The 17,005-nt window shown below is 60.9% G+C and overlaps 2 protein-coding genes across 2 annotated transcripts; both read right to left on the reverse strand.

Annotated features, from left to right (window-relative positions):
• Positions 1-1,718: 1,718 nt before the first annotated feature.
• Positions 1,719-5,653, reverse strand: LOC141957694 (T-cell activation Rho GTPase-activating protein-like). Its single transcript, XM_074899612.1, has 4 exons — positions 5,615-5,653; positions 2,305-2,355; positions 1,917-2,078; positions 1,719-1,832 (listed from the first exon to the last, which is right to left on the reverse strand). Exons 1-4 carry the CDS (start codon positions 5,651-5,653, stop codon positions 1,719-1,721), a joined length of 366 nt encoding a protein of 121 aa, XP_074755713.1.
• Positions 5,654-11,808: 6,155 nt separating this feature from the next.
• Positions 11,809-15,743, reverse strand: LOC141957702 (T-cell activation Rho GTPase-activating protein-like). Its single transcript, XM_074899622.1, has 4 exons — positions 15,705-15,743; positions 12,395-12,445; positions 12,007-12,168; positions 11,809-11,922 (listed from the first exon to the last, which is right to left on the reverse strand). The coding sequence occupies exons 1-4, from the start codon at positions 15,741-15,743 to the stop codon at positions 11,809-11,811; spliced, it is 366 nt and encodes a 121-aa protein (XP_074755723.1).
• Positions 15,744-17,005: the final 1,262 nt, after the last annotated feature.

Below are 17,005 nucleotides of genomic sequence, written 5' to 3' on the forward strand. Positions count from 1 at the left end.
GACAAAGCAACGGGTGCCTAAACCAGAAATGTGGTCATTAGCAGGGGGCGAGGGGTGCCCTGAAGTAGTAAGCAACTGTCTGGCACGTTGCTACCTTAGCTCTACAGGGGAGATCCCTTAGGCTGGTTTGCATCGGCCCTTTCTTCCAAGGGTCTCGCTCTGGAGCACGGTGTGCCCGTGGGTGTGGGACAGTCCATCTGTGGGGGCCATTCGGCAGAGAGCCTGTGCTGCCCTGCCAGGCAAGGAAAGGCTTGCCCACTTCCTTCTGCCAGAATTCCTTCTGCCCTCCCAAGACAGAGCTCCGTGGACGTCCCTTTGGTGCAATACCACCTTCTGTGGTGGGAGGCTCTGCTTTGGAAATCTATCTTTCTGTGGCGTTTTGTGGGCATTTCCTCTGATTAAGCGCATGCCTAACGCGTTGGAGAAAATACCTTTCCCGTTTTACTTACAGTGTGTCGTTCCATGGGGGGAAAAGAGAAAATGCCAAACCACGAGAGCCTGAACGCCAGGAAGAGGCACAGCAGCTGCTTGGAGCCAAGAGGAACTACCCTGCTCCTACCTAAGACACACGGTGGCAGCGCTGGTGGAGGGATCTGCCATACCTCCGCCCTTTCTGCTCCCACCGCCGTGTCTGCCCCTGCTGCTCTCTGGAGGACGAGCAGAGGGGCTGGTGCTGGATCCAGGGAGGCTTTTGCCTGCTGCTCCGCTTCTGCTTCGCCCGCAGGGCCATGCTCCTTTTCCAAAGGCAGCTCTGGAAAGCAAAAGCGTGTGCAGCAAAGTGACTTGTTGGAAGTGGCCAACAGCTCAAGCAAAACCCACGGGAAGCCCTCCCCCAGCTGTCTGCTCAGGCTGTGACAGCCCTCAGTCCCTCCTCCTACCTGTGGATGTGTCCACGGGCTCTGGTGACATCTGGCCAGCCATCTCCTCCCCAAAGATGTCGCTGCCGTTTTCAATCAGAAATTCCACCAGCAGCTTCACCTGCACACATCAAAGCCTTGGTTTCAGTGCAGGCGTCTGGAAAGGTGTCAGGCAGCCCTTCCCGCTGCTGACCCTTGCTTCTGCACAGAAGGCTGTGGCTGTGGGGCTGCTCTGCCAGGCAGCCACTCCCCCGGCATTTGCTCGGGAGAGGAGCAAGCTCTGACGGCCCAGGCAGGCTGCAGCCAGCCGGTCAATAGAGCGTACCTTCTCGGTCACCTCCAGCATGGCCTCGAAGGGGAGCAGGGCCTCGTCGGGTGGGCCCAGCAGGTTTGGCCCCAGGCAGATGGCCAGGTTGCTGGAGGTCATTCTGCTGGTGGACACCTGGTGGCCAATGTTCTGCAGCAGTGGGAGCAGCCGCTTGAGGAGGAGGAGATGGGCTGCCGGCAACTTCTCGGCCACCCTGAGGGAGCAGGAACACAACGTTAAGGAAGCAGAAGTTGCCCCCAGCTGTCCCTGAAGCTTGCACAAGGCAGGCGGGAGCCAGTGTCTGTGTTGTGCCCCTTTCCACGTGCTCCCAGTCAGCGATCAGGAAGAAAACAGAGTGTTGCTTCCCAGCGCCCGATTTCCCCCAAGCCCACGCAAGGGAAGGCTCCCTGCCCACGCCCTTTCCCCCAAAATGACACCCCAGCCCAGCAAACGCGAGCTGCCAGAAAATGCAAGCTTCTAAGGAGCCCGTGCCTTTCCAGGCAAGTCCCAGGCCCCCCCCACTCCCTACGCAAGAGGCAGGCTGCTGGCCACACTTACACTCTCAGCTCTTCCACCCTTGCCTGCTGGCTCGGCCTCTCCATGGCTCGCATCCAGTCCTGGTAGAGGTCCACGTCCAGGAGCTTGCCGGGGATGCTGCGGAGAAAGTCCTGCAAGGCCAAGGGCTTCAGGTGAGCCTCTGAAGATCCCGGGCCAGCCAGGAGCTCTTCCAGCGGCAGGGCAGAAGCGCTCACCTTCAGGACGGCAGCCAGCAGGATCTCGGGCTGGCTTGGCAGGTCCACATCTGCGCCGCGGTCCAGGGCCTCCTTCAGGTTCCGAAGTTCCGTCGCGCCGGCAGCTCTGCGGAAGATCCCCTCCGTCGACGGTCCTCGCTGGTGCAGGATGTCCAGGAGCTCCTGCGGGAGACGCAGGAGGACAGCTGCTTGGCTGAAGAAACAAGTGAGGGCAGAGGCCAGAGCTCTGCCCCAGGCTGGGCTCCCTCGCCCCGCAAAGGGCCTGGGACCAGCAGCGTGAGGCGTGGGTGAAGAGCCCAGTCCCCCAGCCAGCCCCGGAGCCGCTGGGGACGCTGCCTCTGGAGCAGCCGGGGGGAGGGCTGGGGCCCCCCTGTGCAGGCTGGCCTACCTGGATGGGCCGGGGCAGCGTGCCGGCCTCCCCGCAGAGGGCTGCCAGGGGCTGCCCAAAGAGCGCCCTGCTGCAGCCGGAGCCCGCCTGCCCTGGCGCCGGGGCAGCGGCCGGGCTCCGCCGCAGAGCAAAGGGCCAGGGCAGCCCCCTCCTGCTGCTGCTGCTGCTGCTGCTGCTGCCGCCGCCGCTCCCTCCCGCTGCAAAGGAAAAGAGAGCAAGAGCCCGTCAGTGGGAACCGCCAGGCCAGCGCTCCCGGAGCCTGCCCAGCCCAGCCCTGCCTGCAGCGCGGCGCTGAGCGCTGCGGCGGGACGGCACGGGCAGGGAGCCGGCAGCTGGAACCAGGGCTCTGGCTCGGCGGCTCCGGCTCGCAGCCTCCTGAGAGCCGGCGGGACAGCCCGGCCCAGCCCTCGCCCTGCCCTCCTCCAGGCTGCCAGCAGCAGCAGCAGAGGGAGGCTCCCTGTCCGGCAGAACCACGTGCAGCGGCCGCTGCCCAGCGGGTGTCCTTGCTCGTCCGGGTGACCTCCGTCCTCCCTTGGGGTGCCCAACCTGCAGGGTGACACTCAGGGAACAAGCGAGCAGGGCTCATTCCCGGCTCTGGCCGAGAAGCAGGGACCCCTCTGCCCGGCTCTGGGGGCAGAGCTCAGGCAGGCAGCACCTCGAGTGCTCAGCACTGTCGAAGGCTCCCGAGCGCTCCGCTCTCTCCTGCTGCAGCGTGATGGGCACCGATTTCCTCTGGGCAGAGGGCAGCAGCAACAGCATCCTCCCTTGTGCAGACGTGCCGGTCCTGGAGAAAAGAAGGCCCTCCCTGCCCTTCGTTCCCAAACTCACCCGATGAGCGGCGAAGTCCCCCTCCCTTGGTAGATGGGGCTGTTGGAGGCCCTTGCTTGGGATCAGCCTGCAAGAACCAGGCTGCGCTTAGAGAGCAGCCCCGCAGCAGAGAGGGCCACCGGCAACGGCCACCCGGCACCAGCAGCCAGAGGGCGGCAGAGCGGGGACTCTCTGCCCTCCCGGGCTCCCTGCCTCACGCAGCAGGTTTCCTCCCAGCACCGCCGGCGAGGACACGCGGCGTTCCTGGTGGCTCCCCAACCCTCTTTGCTCCTGGAGTGGCACCGCGGGACCCTCCCTCCCTCCTGCACAGGCTCACCCCAGCGGCCGCACATCCGTGGCACGCCGGCACAGCCAGAGGCCGGTGAAAGGCAGCCATTCTCACCTCTGCCCGACACTGCATCAGCCGCTCCAGGCTCCTGGCGCTGAATGTCCTCCACTGGGCAGGAGAGAAAGAGTGGAAGGAGGTGAGCAGCGATGCCTCTGCTGCTCGGCTGCAGGGCCAGTGCTCGGGGTCAGCGGCCACACTAGAGAGACACTCACGGCGTGGCGTCGGCTCAGCTCCTTCTGCAGGAGTTTGATGGATGGGACACTGGCCACTCGGGCTCCCTTTCCTCCATCGGGTGTCCTGTGCACCGGGAAGGGGCCAGGAGAGAGCTGGGTGAGCCCCAAGCCACCTCTTGTGTCTTGTCAGGCAACTCTGCCGGAGAGCTGCCCGCAGCCGCAGTGGCAGCTCTCCCCAGCTGGGGAGCTGAGGTCCCCCATTCGGCTGTGCCTGAAGCACCCCCCTAGCTTACCCCAGCAGCTTGCCCACCCACAGCTGCTTCAGTGCGCGGGAGCTGCAGAAAGAGAGGAGAACCCGCGTCAGGCCCCGCTGCCGCCCAGCCTGTCGTCACAGGCAGGCGCCTGCACAGCCTTGCCCCTTGGGAAAGGCAGAGGGGCAGCACAAGCCCAGTGGGGCAGGACAGGCCTGCTGCCCAAGCCCTGGCTCCCTCTGTGCTGCCAGAGCAGCTGCCCCTGCCCTTCCCTTGTGGGGTCCAAAAGGTGACCAGGGGATGCAGGATGTGGGAACGCACCCCCCCATCCCTCCCTGCCGGCGCGCTGCCCGCTCCCTGCCCAGGCTCTGCACGGAGGGCAGAGGCCATTCACAGGGTGGCGTGGGCACGCTTGGGAACCTCTCCTGCCCGGCCGTGGGACGTGGCCCCACGACTCACCCGAAAGTGGCAACGCAGGTGCCGGTGGGCCAGATGAGGAGGATGGAGGCCCTGTCCTCCTCGCTGCCTTCCTCCTCCTCTTCCCCTTTGACCTCCCCCGCTGCCTGCTTCCCGCTGCTCAGCACCCACAGCTGGTCCAGGGCCAGGCGGAGCTGTGGGCGCAGGGTGGTGCCACGTCTGCGGAGAAGAGAGACGGGCAGGGAGCCTGAGGTGGCCGCCTTGGGGTGCCCCCGGGCAGAGCCCGGCCCCCCACCTGCCCTTGGGACGGACGTTGGTGCATCCGGCACCAAGGCCCCAGGGCCCAGGGCTGGTGCCAGAGCGTCCCTGGCCTGGGGCCGGGGCCAGGGATGGGGAAAAGGCAGCTGGGCTCCCAGGGGCTTACTGCAACTTGGCAACCACCAGTTCCTCTTGGAGGAGGAGAAGGCGCCTCTCGCTCCTCTTGCGGCCCCGGGTCAGCAGCACGTCCGTGCTCAGCACCGCCTCGGCCTCGGTGAGAGCCTCCCTGGGGAGCAGAGCGCGGCGGGCATGAGAATGGCCCCGTCTGCGGGGCCCGGCCGTGCCCGGCCGTGCCCGAGCCGCGGCGGGAGCTCACCTGGAGCGCCAGCAGCAGTTGGCCTGACCCATCCTGCCCGGGACAGGAGGACCCTCGCTCTGCACCAAGGATGTGGCCCAGCCGGCCACAGCGAGGACGGGAAGCGGGGTGCCGGTGCCGGGGAGCGCCGCTCGGCCTGGCCCTGCCTCCTCCCGGCGCCGCTCCGTGCCAGCACAGCCCCGTGCTGCCGGCTCTGGCGGCTGTTGGCTCCAACGGACCAACGCTGGGCCCAACGGAAAGTGGGCGGGGCCTCGGGCTGGGGGTTCCATCCAGCATGGCCCTGGCTGCCTTGCCCTGGGGAGCCCAGAGCAGGACAGAGCAGAGGGGAAGGACCCCCCCTCCACCTGCTGCCAGGGGTTTGCCTGCTGCAGCCCAGGAGGCACTTAGCCGCCACTGCCCCAGGGGTACTCTGCTGGCTCCAAGCTGGTCAGCCTCGGGTCCACCGTGACCCCAGGGCTCTGCACAGCTGCCTTCCAGCGGGCTCTCCCCCAGCACATACGGCTCCAAAGGCTTCTTCCTCCCCGGGTCCAGGACGGCGCTCTTCCCTCTTCCCCTTCTTTGACCACAGCAGGCTCCTGCCAGCCCCGTTCTCCAGCCTGCCAAGGGCCCTCCGCTGCAGGAGCCTCCCCTCCCACTCGTGTGCCCTCTGCAAGCTGCCTGAGGCTGTGCTCTGCCCCACCATCCCATCCGGATCCCTGAACGTGGACGGGACGCGCATGGTGCGGGGCAGGGCTTTGTCACAGAACGATCAGAAATTGAGGGGGAAAATCCTTTCTGGTTTTGTTTTTTTGTTTTGTTTTTGGTGTTATATACACAGTGCTTCTCCTTGTCATCCCTTCAAGCCATTTAAAGGTGTACAGGCTCTCTCGTTTTCCCTTTCAGTCTCACACCTCTTGGCAGTACTGACCTCGCATGTAACGTTGGATCGGGCTCTACTCTGGCACAGACTGTTACATAGTAGTAGCCTACATTAGTAGCGAGCAGATTATCTGCATTAATGGTGCTGACACCAGTGACAGGAGGTTGCATCTAGCTGCTGAGCCAAAGGCTAAAACTCACAGGTGTCTGCTGAACTCAGTGGGCTATTGATTGAATTCACCACGTTCCAAAAAGAACAGGTACAGGAGAAAGGCATATTCCATCTTGACTGCTACGATGCATGTTGTAGGAGCTGTTGTAATAGACTATTGTAACTAATTTGTTATGTTACAATAACATAATTGGCGGGTGCAATACACTTGAATGATCTGTAAATATTAAACCATAAAGATGTAAAGTGTGCCATGCGGATTGGAACAGTGTAACCGTGTCTCAGAAACCCCACCTAGAGCTAATATGTAACTGCTGTCTGAAGAAAAGCCCCCCAAAAAGATGAGATCATGAGGCTTTTAAAAGATCCAATAGGAGAAAAGCGCGCCAAGAGACCAAGGCTTCGAGACTTTCGAAAGACCCAATAGGAGGAGGACACGCACCCAAGCAACTCAAATGCCCCAATGGAAAAGAGCAGGACAACTATCTGCCGGGAGGAGATTGGTTAAAGACGATGGCACAAGAGTATAAAAAAACGCTGCTTTTTGGAGCTCGGGGTGCGTGTGGCAGAGGTGCGGCTCTCCTCGCACCCAGCGCTGCTTTGCCTATTGCTTCCCACCCTCAGTCGACTGAACCCAAATAAAGCTATATATATTTATAAAAACTGGCTTTGTCTGATTATAACAGTGTGAAGGGAAACCCTCCACGCCCCTCCACCCACTCCCTTCTAAGAGAAAGCACGAGAGAAAAAAGATGCAACTTCTAGAGCAATGGGGCTTTTAATAGCCAAGGAAATTTCCCTCTATCCCGCCCATCCCGTGAGCTGCTTTGTCTGACACTCTGCCTTGCTCGCTACCAGCATAAGCCTCTTCCCAGAAACATTAAACAAACAAAAAAATTGCTGTACAGCCAGTTCCCTTTGTCAGGCTATGGAAGGCGTAGAATTTCTCTTTGATTCCTCCACAACTTTCCACCTACAACCAAAACCGCAGTGAAGTTTTCCTCCATTTCAAATGCACGCTGATGGCTCTTCCCCAGGGAGCGTCTTTCCTCTGTCACTCTGTGGGCACAGCAAGGCCAGCCCCGAGCCTCACGCACCATCCGAGGCCACCACCCTCCTCCTGTGGCCATGAGCAAGATCCCAAACTCCTTTTCCCCTGCAGGAGAGAGTTGCTAATAGAAATGGATGCACATGGCACAGTCTGTTCCAGAAGAGTCGCAGCTGGTCAAAGCTTTCCGTGCCCTGGGCTGGTGCTTTTCAGGACCAGCTCCTGGGTCAGCTTGCCCCCAGGCCGGCGACAGCTGTATTTCATGCAGGCAACTCAGGTTTAACCCTTTGTCCCCTGAGCATCCGCACAGGTCCAGCAGCGTAGCAAGGCGCAGTGGGCTGCGCTGGAGCAACCCGCTCCGCTGGCCTTGTGGCAAATGTCTGCGTCCCTGCCCTTCTGTTCTCCCTGCAGGGTCCTGCTCAATCCCACCAGCTGTTCTCCCTGGGAATGACCATCGTGGCGAAAGGCAGACTCCACTGTGAGCCGTGACTTTCACCCACCGAGCAGCCAGCACAGCCAGGGACACGCTTGTGCGAAAGGCCCTCCCCGTGGCAAAAAGGGGATCCACGGTCAGCTTTGGACGCCGTGTGTCTGCTGTGCCTGTTGATACCGTGCAGTGCCTCGGTTAAAACAGAAGCGAGGAAGAGAGCTAAAAAAATGCCCTTTGCAGGGAAAAGGCAGGAAATCAGAGTGAGTCTTTGCAGGAAAAGTGCAGGACATGGGCATCTTCTGGCTATTTTACACTCCAACAGGAAAGATTGTGGGCCTGTGTTTTGCCGGTTAGGGATACCAATTAAACTCAGACACCAGAGTGAAGAGAGCAAGGTGTATTTTACTGGAAATAACTAAACAATGTAACAGAATAATGCAGAAAACATACACAGAAAGAAAAGACAGAATCGTGCACTTAAACAAAGAGGAAAATACAGGGTAATGCGTCAAATCGTTACTACCTGAGAGAGACAAGAGTGATTAAGAAAGATCCATCACCACTTGCACACGCTACCATCATCCAGACCCGCAGATGCTGGGCAGCCCCGGTTACAGCGAGGATTTGGAGAGCCTTTCCCGGCAAGGGGGAAGTCCTACGCGGTGCCTCCACCCGTAGGTGAGGCGTCCAAAGTCGCTGTGAGCGGGTCCAGCCTTATACGCCCCCAAATCAGCAAGCCAGCATAGCTGGCACCTCTGTATGAGGCGGAACTGTCTGGTTTCACTCTCGCATTAGATTCCCCCAGAGCCTGGCCAGGGCTCAAGGGAGAAGCTAAGGGAGTTTCCCTGCTTATCTGATTTATTTATGCTCTCTTTAGAACAAGGCCACCCGCCTGGTCCCAAGGCCGGACAGCCGCCTTCATGGCCTTCTTACCTTGCCTCTACGCGAAGAAGAAGAAAGGTACATCCAGGATAGACATGTTTTCATGACATGCACCGTCAGTAACGAGCATATGATAGCTAAGCTCCATCTTTCATTAATTCCTTACTACGTGATTTCCTTAATGACTACATACTAAGTTAGCAGCTTGGGCTCGGGGCCTGTTGTTCAGGCTTCAGTACTTTAACACTTCAGCACTTTTTACATCAGTATAGGTGGTTTGTTATAACCTAGCATGATGCCTACTAGCACGACGGTTATCAGTTTCCAAATAGACAGGATTGATCTCTAGGTCAGGTCTGGCCTGGGCCTATTGTCCAAGCCTTAGCCCTTCAGCCCGGCGCTTAACGCTTCAAGGGAAGTTCAGCACGCTGGGAAAAGGGATATATAAGACCACTCTTGTGGACACTGTCTGGACAGGGCTAGGCTGGGTTTGGAGAGCCTGGGAGGGTCTCCGGGGTCCCAGCTCTCCCGCAGTGCTGACTGCGGTGGCTGCTGCCTCTTCTTTCCTGCAATGCTGACTGCACCCACCTGGTGGGGCTGTCCTTGGGAAGGGCACCAGAGCTGGAAAAGCCCCTGGAAGAGGGGCGAGGACAAGCTCTTCTCCAGAGGTTTGCCAGAAACTCTCCAGAGCATCCCTCTTTCAGCCCGTGAGATGCTCTCTGTGTCAAGGGAAGGTGCCCACTACTCCACAGTCCTGGGCAACCTGGTCCAGGTGACCCTGCGTGAGCAGGCAGGTTGGACCAGAGGACCTCCACAGGCCCCTCCCAGCCTCAGCTGTTCTATGGGATTCTGTGCTTTCGTCTGACTCCTCAAGCAAACCGAGCTCAGCCCCGATGCCTGCTGGAAAGGATTCTGCCGCAAGGGAGGATGATCCCAAACTCCTCCACTAGGATTCATCCCAAAACAACTTCTACCTAGTCCAGAATATCGTAGTGCACACGCAGACAGAAGGGAGAAAATGTCCTTTAATTGTGGACATCAGGAGCCCAGGAGTCACAGGGGTTCAGTCAGTAACGGGAAATCAGCACCTGCAACGACAGAGCCAGAAAGCACTGGTAAAGCCACAAAGGCAGGAGCAGGCATGGCTTGGTTCCCCTTTCTTTGGGAAACACAGTTGACAAGGAATTGTTGATATCCCAGAAGAGAGCTGCTGCTGGCCTTGGCTCCGCGGTGGCTCTGGCACCTTTTCCCCTCTAAGGGAACGCCCTCAGAGAGCTGTGCGTGTGCAGAGGTGCACAGTGCCCCTGTGCCACACAGCAGGGCTCCCCTGGGGAGCTGCCATGGGGTAATTTCCAAACCCTGCATAGCAGCATCCCTCGCCAGTCAGTTGGACTGGCTTAGAGCAGTGCGGAGAGTTGGCAAAGATGAGCAGCGAAGCCTGGTACACACCCGGGGCTCCTTTTGCACCTTCCTGCTCTTTTTCCTCCTGGCCCTTCTTCTCCTCTCGTCTCTTCTTTGCTGGGTGGCATGGCCTCTCTTCTTCCCAGGTTTCTTCTCGCTTTCTTTTCCCGTGGCCATTGTTTTTCTGAACAGAGCCTGCAAACCTTTCCATCCCACTGCATGATTAGATAGGTAAAGGCAGGATCAACTGGAATCAGTTCTTGATTTAACCAAAGATGACTCGTTTTACCTTCTGTGCTCTGCGAGGCTCTTCAGTTCTCCTGCGCATCCCGGGGAGTCTACCACGGTCTCAGGGGTGCTCAGAGACAAAGCAACGGGTGCCTAAACCAGAAATGTGGTCATTAGCAGGGGGCGAGGGGTGCCCTGAAGTAGTAAGCAACTGTCTGGCACGTTGCTACCTTAGCTCTACAGGGGAGATCCCTTAGGCTGGTTTGCATCGGCCCTTTCTTCCAAGGGTCTCGCTCTGGAGCACGGTGTGCCCGTGGGTGTGGGACAGTCCATCTGTGGGGGCCATTCGGCAGAGAGCCTGTGCTGCCCTGCCAGGCAAGGAAAGGCTTGCCCACTTCCTTCTGCCAGAATTCCTTCTGCCCTCCCAAGACAGAGCTCCGTGGACGTCCCTTTGGTGCAATACCACCTTCTGTGGTGGGAGGCTCTGCTTTGGAAATCTATCTTTCTGTGGCGTTTTGTGGGCATTTCCTCTGATTAAGCGCATGCCTAACGCGTTGGAGAAAATACCTTTCCCGTTTTACTTACAGTGTGTCGTTCCATGGGGGGAAAAGAGAAAATGCCAAACCACGAGAGCCTGAACGCCAGGAAGAGGCACAGCAGCTGCTTGGAGCCAAGAGGAACTACCCTGCTCCTACCTAAGACACACGGTGGCAGCGCTGGTGGAGGGATCTGCCATACCTCCGCCCTTTCTGCTCCCACCGCCGTGTCTGCCCCTGCTGCTCTCTGGAGGACGAGCAGAGGGGCTGGTGCTGGATCCAGGGAGGCTTTTGCCTGCTGCTCCGCTTCTGCTTCGCCCGCAGGGCCATGCTCCTTTTCCAAAGGCAGCTCTGGAAAGCAAAAGCGTGTGCAGCAAAGTGACTTGTTGGAAGTGGCCAACAGCTCAAGCAAAACCCACGGGAAGCCCTCCCCCAGCTGTCTGCTCAGGCTGTGACAGCCCTCAGTCCCTCCTCCTACCTGTGGATGTGTCCACGGGCTCTGGTGACATCTGGCCAGCCATCTCCTCCCCAAAGATGTCGCTGCCGTTTTCAATCAGAAATTCCACCAGCAGCTTCACCTGCACACATCAAAGCCTTGGTTTCAGTGCAGGCGTCTGGAAAGGTGTCAGGCAGCCCTTCCCGCTGCTGACCCTTGCTTCTGCACAGAAGGCTGTGGCTGTGGGGCTGCTCTGCCAGGCAGCCACTCCCCCGGCATTTGCTCGGGAGAGGAGCAAGCTCTGACGGCCCAGGCAGGCTGCAGCCAGCCGGTCAATAGAGCGTACCTTCTCGGTCACCTCCAGCATGGCCTCGAAGGGGAGCAGGGCCTCGTCGGGTGGGCCCAGCAGGTTTGGCCCCAGGCAGATGGCCAGGTTGCTGGAGGTCATTCTGCTGGTGGACACCTGGTGGCCAATGTTCTGCAGCAGTGGGAGCAGCCGCTTGAGGAGGAGGAGATGGGCTGCCGGCAACTTCTCGGCCACCCTGAGGGAGCAGGAACACAACGTTAAGGAAGCAGAAGTTGCCCCCAGCTGTCCCTGAAGCTTGCACAAGGCAGGCGGGAGCCAGTGTCTGTGTTGTGCCCCTTTCCACGTGCTCCCAGTCAGCGATCAGGAAGAAAACAGAGTGTTGCTTCCCAGCGCCCGATTTCCCCCAAGCCCACGCAAGGGAAGGCTCCCTGCCCACGCCCTTTCCCCCAAAATGACACCCCAGCCCAGCAAACGCGAGCTGCCAGAAAATGCAAGCTTCTAAGGAGCCCGTGCCTTTCCAGGCAAGTCCCAGGCCCCCCCCACTCCCTACGCAAGAGGCAGGCTGCTGGCCACACTTACACTCTCAGCTCTTCCACCCTTGCCTGCTGGCTCGGCCTCTCCATGGCTCGCATCCAGTCCTGGTAGAGGTCCACGTCCAGGAGCTTGCCGGGGATGCTGCGGAGAAAGTCCTGCAAGGCCAAGGGCTTCAGGTGAGCCTCTGAAGATCCCGGGCCAGCCAGGAGCTCTTCCAGCGGCAGGGCAGAAGCGCTCACCTTCAGGACGGCAGCCAGCAGGATCTCGGGCTGGCTTGGCAGGTCCACATCTGCGCCGCGGTCCAGGGCCTCCTTCAGGTTCCGAAGTTCCGTCGCGCCGGCAGCTCTGCGGAAGATCCCCTCCGTCGACGGTCCTCGCTGGTGCAGGATGTCCAGGAGCTCCTGCGGGAGACGCAGGAGGACAGCTGCTTGGCTGAAGAAACAAGTGAGGGCAGAGGCCAGAGCTCTGCCCCAGGCTGGGCTCCCTCGCCCCGCAAAGGGCCTGGGACCAGCAGCGTGAGGCGTGGGTGAAGAGCCCAGTCCCCCAGCCAGCCCCGGAGCCGCTGGGGACGCTGCCTCTGGAGCAGCCGGGGGGAGGGCTGGGGCCCCCCTGTGCAGGCTGGCCTACCTGGATGGGCCGGGGCAGCGTGCCGGCCTCCCCGCAGAGGGCTGCCAGGGGCTGCCCAAAGAGCGCCCTGCTGCAGCCGGAGCCCGCCTGCCCTGGCGCCGGGGCAGCGGCCGGGCTCCGCCGCAGAGCAAAGGGCCAGGGCAGCCCCCTCCTGCTGCTGCTGCTGCTGCTGCTGCTGCCGCCGCCGCTCCCTCCCGCTGCAAAGGAAAAGAGAGCAAGAGCCCGTCAGTGGGAACCGCCAGGCCAGCGCTCCCGGAGCCTGCCCAGCCCAGCCCTGCCTGCAGCGCGGCGCTGAGCGCTGCGGCGGGACGGCACGGGCAGGGAGCCGGCAGCTGGAACCAGGGCTCTGGCTCGGCGGCTCCGGCTCGCAGCCTCCTGAGAGCCGGCGGGACAGCCCGGCCCAGCCCTCGCCCTGCCCTCCTCCAGGCTGCCAGCAGCAGCAGCAGAGGGAGGCTCCCTGTCCAGCAGAACCACGTGCAGCGGCCGCTGCCCAGCGGGTGTCCTTGCTCGTCCGGGTGACCTCCGTCCTCCCTTGGGGTGCCCAACCTGCAGGGTGACACTCAGGGAACAAGCGAGCAGGGCTCATTCCCGGCTCTGGCCGAGAAGCAGGGACCCCTCTGCCCGGCTCTGGGGGCAGAGCTCAGGCAGGCAGCACCTCGAGTGCTCAGCACTGTCGAAGGCTCCCGAGCGCTCCGCTCTCTCCTGCTGCAGTGTGATGGGCACCGATTTCCTCTGGGCAGAGGGCAGCAGCAACAGCATCCTCCCTTGTGCAGACGTGCCGGTCCTGGAGAAAAGAAGGCCCTCCCTGCCCTTCGTTCCCAAACTCACCCGATGAGCGGCGAAGTCCCCCTCCCTTGGTAGATGGGGCTGTTGGAGGCCCTTGCTTGGGATCAGCCTGCAAGAACCAGGCTGCGCTTAGAGAGCAGCCCCGCAGCAGAGAGGGCCACCGGCAACGGCCACCCGGCACCAGCAGCCAGAGGGCGGCAGAGCGGGGACTCTCTGCCCTCCCGGGCTCCCTGCCTCACGCAGCAGGTTTCCTCCCAGCACCGCCGGCGAGGACACGCGGCGTTCCTGGTGGCTCCCCAACCCTCTTTGCTCCTGGAGTGGCACCGCGGGACCCTCCCTCCCTCCTGCACAGGCTCACCCCAGCGGCCGCACATCCGTGGCACGCCGGCACAGCCAGAGGCCGGTGAAAGGCAGCCATTCTCACCTCTGCCCGACACTGCATCAGCCGCTCCAGGCTCCTGGCGCTGAATGTCCTCCACTGGGCAGGAGAGAAAGAGTGGAAGGAGGTGAGCAGCGATGCCTCTGCTGCTCGGCTGCAGGGCCAGTGCTCGGGGTCAGCGGCCACACTAGAGAGACACTCACGGCGTGGCGTCGGCTCAGCTCCTTCTGCAGGAGTTTGATGGATGGGACACTGGCCACTCGGGCTCCCTTTCCTCCATCGGGTGTCCTGTGCACCGGGAAGGGGCCAGGAGAGAGCTGGGTGAGCCCCAAGCCACCTCTTGTGTCTTGTCAGGCAACTCTGCCGGAGAGCTGCCCGCAGCCGCAGTGGCAGCTCTCCCCAGCTGGGGAGCTGAGGTCCCCCATTCGGCTGTGCCTGAAGCACCCCCCTAGCTTACCCCAGCAGCTTGCCCACCCACAGCTGCTTCAGTGCGCGGGAGCTGCAGAAAGAGAGGAGAACCCGCGTCAGGCCCCGCTGCCGCCCAGCCTGTCGTCACAGGCAGGCGCCTGCACAGCCTTGCCCCTTGGGAAAGGCAGAGGGGCAGCACAAGCCCAGTGGGGCAGGACAGGCCTGCTGCCCAAGCCCTGGCTCCCTCTGTGCTGCCAGAGCAGCTGCCCCTGCCCTTCCCTTGTGGGGTCCAAAAGGTGACCAGGGGATGCAGGATGTGGGAACGCACCCCCCCATCCCTCCCTGCCGGCGCGCTGCCCGCTCCCTGCCCAGGCTCTGCACGGAGGGCAGAGGCCATTCACAGGGTGGCGTGGGCACGCTTGGGAACCTCTCCTGCCCGGCCGTGGGACGTGGCCCCACGACTCACCCGAAAGTGGCAACGCAGGTGCCGGTGGGCCAGATGAGGAGGATGGAGGCCCTGTCCTCCTCGCTGCCTTCCTCCTCCTCTTCCCCTTTGACCTCCCCCGCTGCCTGCTTCCCGCTGCTCAGCACCCACAGCTGGTCCAGGGCCAGGCGGAGCTGTGGGCGCAGGGTGGTGCCACGTCTGCGGAGAAGAGAGACGGGCAGGGAGCCTGAGGTGGCCGCCTTGGGGTGCCCCCGGGCAGAGCCCGGCCCCCCACCTGCCCTTGGGACGGACGTTGGTGCATCCGGCACCAAGGCCCCAGGGCCCAGGGCTGGTGCCAGAGCGTCCCTGGCCTGGGGCCGGGGCCAGGGATGGGGAAAAGGCAGCTGGGCTCCCAGGGGCTTACTGCAACTTGGCAACCACCAGTTCCTCTTGGAGGAGGAGAAGGCGCCTCTCGCTCCTCTTGCGGCCCCGGGTCAGCAGCACGTCCGTGCTCAGCACCGCCTCGGCCTCGGTGAGAGCCTCCCTGGGGAGCAGAGCGCGGCGGGCATGAGAATGGCCCCGTCTGCGGGGCCCGGCCGTGCCCGGCCGTGCCCGAGCCGCGGCGGGAGCTCACCTGGAGCGCCAGCAGCAGTTGGCCTGACCCATCCTGCCCGGGACAGGAGGACCCTCGCTCTGCACCAAGGATGTGGCCCAGCCGGCCACAGCGAGGACGGGAAGCGGGGTGCCGGTGCCGGGGAGCGCCGCTCGGCCTGGCCCTGCCTCCTCCCGGCGCCGCTCCGTGCCAGCACAGCCCCGTGCTGCCGGCTCTGGCGGCTGTTGGCTCCAACGGACCAACGCTGGGCCCAACGGAAAGTGGGCGGGGCCTCGGGCTGGGGGTTCCATCCAGCATGGCCCTGGCTGCCTTGCCCTGGGGAGCCCAGAGCAGGACAGAGCAGAGGGGAAGGACCCCCCCTCCACCTGCTGCCAGGGGTTTGCCTGCTGCAGCCCAGGAGGCACTTAGCCGCCACTGCCCCAGGGGTACTCTGCTGGCTCCAAGCTGGTCAGCCTCGGGTCCACCGTGACCCCAGGGCTCTGCACAGCTGCCTTCCAGCGGGCTCTCCCCCAGCACATACGGCTCCAAAGGCTTCTTCCTCCCCGGGTCCAGGACGGCGCTCTTCCCTCTTCCCCTTCTTTGACCACAGCAGGCTCCTGCCAGCCCCGTTCTCCAGCCTGCCAAGGGCCCTCCGCTGCAGGAGCCTCCCCTCCCACTCGTGTGCCCTCTGCAAGCTGCCTGAGGCTGTGCTCTGCCCCACCATCCCATCCGGATCCCTGAACGTGGACGGGACGCGCATGGTGCGGGGCAGGGCTTTGTCACAGAACGATCAGAAATTGAGGGGGAAAATCCTTTCTGGTTTTGTTTTTTTGTTTTGTTTTTGGTGTTATATACACAGTGCTTCTCCTTGTCATCCCTTCAAGCCATTTAAAGGTGTACAGGCTCTCTCGTTTTCCCTTTCAGTCTCACACCTCTTGGCAGTACTGACCTCGCATGTAACGTTGGATCGGGCTCTACTCTGGCACAGACTGTTACATAGTAGTAGCCTACATTAGTAGCGAGCAGATTATCTGCATTAATGGTGCTGACACCAGTGACAGGAGGTTGCATCTAGCTGCTGAGCCAAAGGCTAAAACTCACAGGTGTCTGCTGAACTCAGTGGGCTATTGATTGAATTCACCACGTTCCAAAAAGAACAGGTACAGGAGAAAGGCATATTCCATCTTGACTGCTACGATGCATGTGGTAGGAGCTGTTGTAATAGACTATTGTAACTAATTTGTTATGTTACAATAACATAATTGGCGGGTGCAATACACTTGAATGATCTGTAAATATTAAACCATAAAGATGTAAAGTGTGCCATGCGGATTGGAACAGTGTAACCGTGTCTCAGAAACCCCACCTAGAGCTAATATGTAACTGCTGTCTGAAGAAAAGCCCCCCAAAAAGATGAGATCATGAGGCTTTTAAAAGATCCAATAGGAGAAAAGCGCGCCAAGAGACCAAGGCTTCGAGACTTTCGAAAGACCCAATAGGAGGAGGACACGCACCCAAGCAACTCAAATGCCCCAATGGAAAAGAGCAGGACAACTATCTGCCGGGAGGAGATTGGTTAAAGACGATGGCACAAGAGTATAAAAAAACGCTGCTTTTTGGAGCTCGGGGTGCGTGTGGCAGAGGTGCGGCTCTCCTCGCACCCAGCGCTGCTTTGCCTATTGCTTCCCACCCTCAGTCGACTGAACCCAAATAAAGCTATATATATTTATAAAAACTGGCTTTGTCTGATTATAACAGTGTGAAGGGAAACCCTCCACGCCCCTCCACCCACTCCCTTCTAAGAGAAAGGACGAGAGAAAAAAGATGCAACTTCTAGAGCAATGGGGCTTTTAATAGCCAAGGAAATTTCCCTCTATCCCGCCCATCCCGTGAGCTGCTTTGTCTGACACTCTGCCTTGCTCGCTACCAGCATAAGCCTCTTCCCAGAAACATTAAACAAACAAAAAAATTGCTGTACAGCCAGTTCCCTTTGTCAGGCTATGGAAGGCGTAGAATTTCTCT

Source organism: Athene noctua, chromosome 1, assembly GCF_965140245.1.
Source record: "Athene noctua chromosome 1, bAthNoc1.hap1.1, whole genome shotgun sequence".
In the NCBI taxonomy this organism is placed as follows: Eukaryota; Metazoa; Chordata; class Aves; order Strigiformes; family Strigidae; genus Athene; species Athene noctua.

Coding starts and splice junctions, on each gene's coding strand:
- LOC141957694 (XM_074899612.1), bottom strand. CDS start 5,653: ATGCGCGTCCCGTCCACGTTCAGGGATCCGGATGGGATG. Junction 2,356..5,614: donor TCAGGGATCCGGATGGGATG/GTGGGGCAGAGC, acceptor CTCTTTGGGCAG/CCCCTGGCAGCCCTCTGCGG. Junction 2,079..2,304: donor CGCTGCCCCGGCCCATCCAG/GTAGGCCAGCCT, acceptor CGTCTCCCGCAG/GAGCTCCTGGACATCCTGCA.
- LOC141957702 (XM_074899622.1), bottom strand. CDS start 15,743: ATGCGCGTCCCGTCCACGTTCAGGGATCCGGATGGGATG. Junction 12,446..15,704: donor TCAGGGATCCGGATGGGATG/GTGGGGCAGAGC, acceptor CTCTTTGGGCAG/CCCCTGGCAGCCCTCTGCGG. Junction 12,169..12,394: donor CGCTGCCCCGGCCCATCCAG/GTAGGCCAGCCT, acceptor CGTCTCCCGCAG/GAGCTCCTGGACATCCTGCA.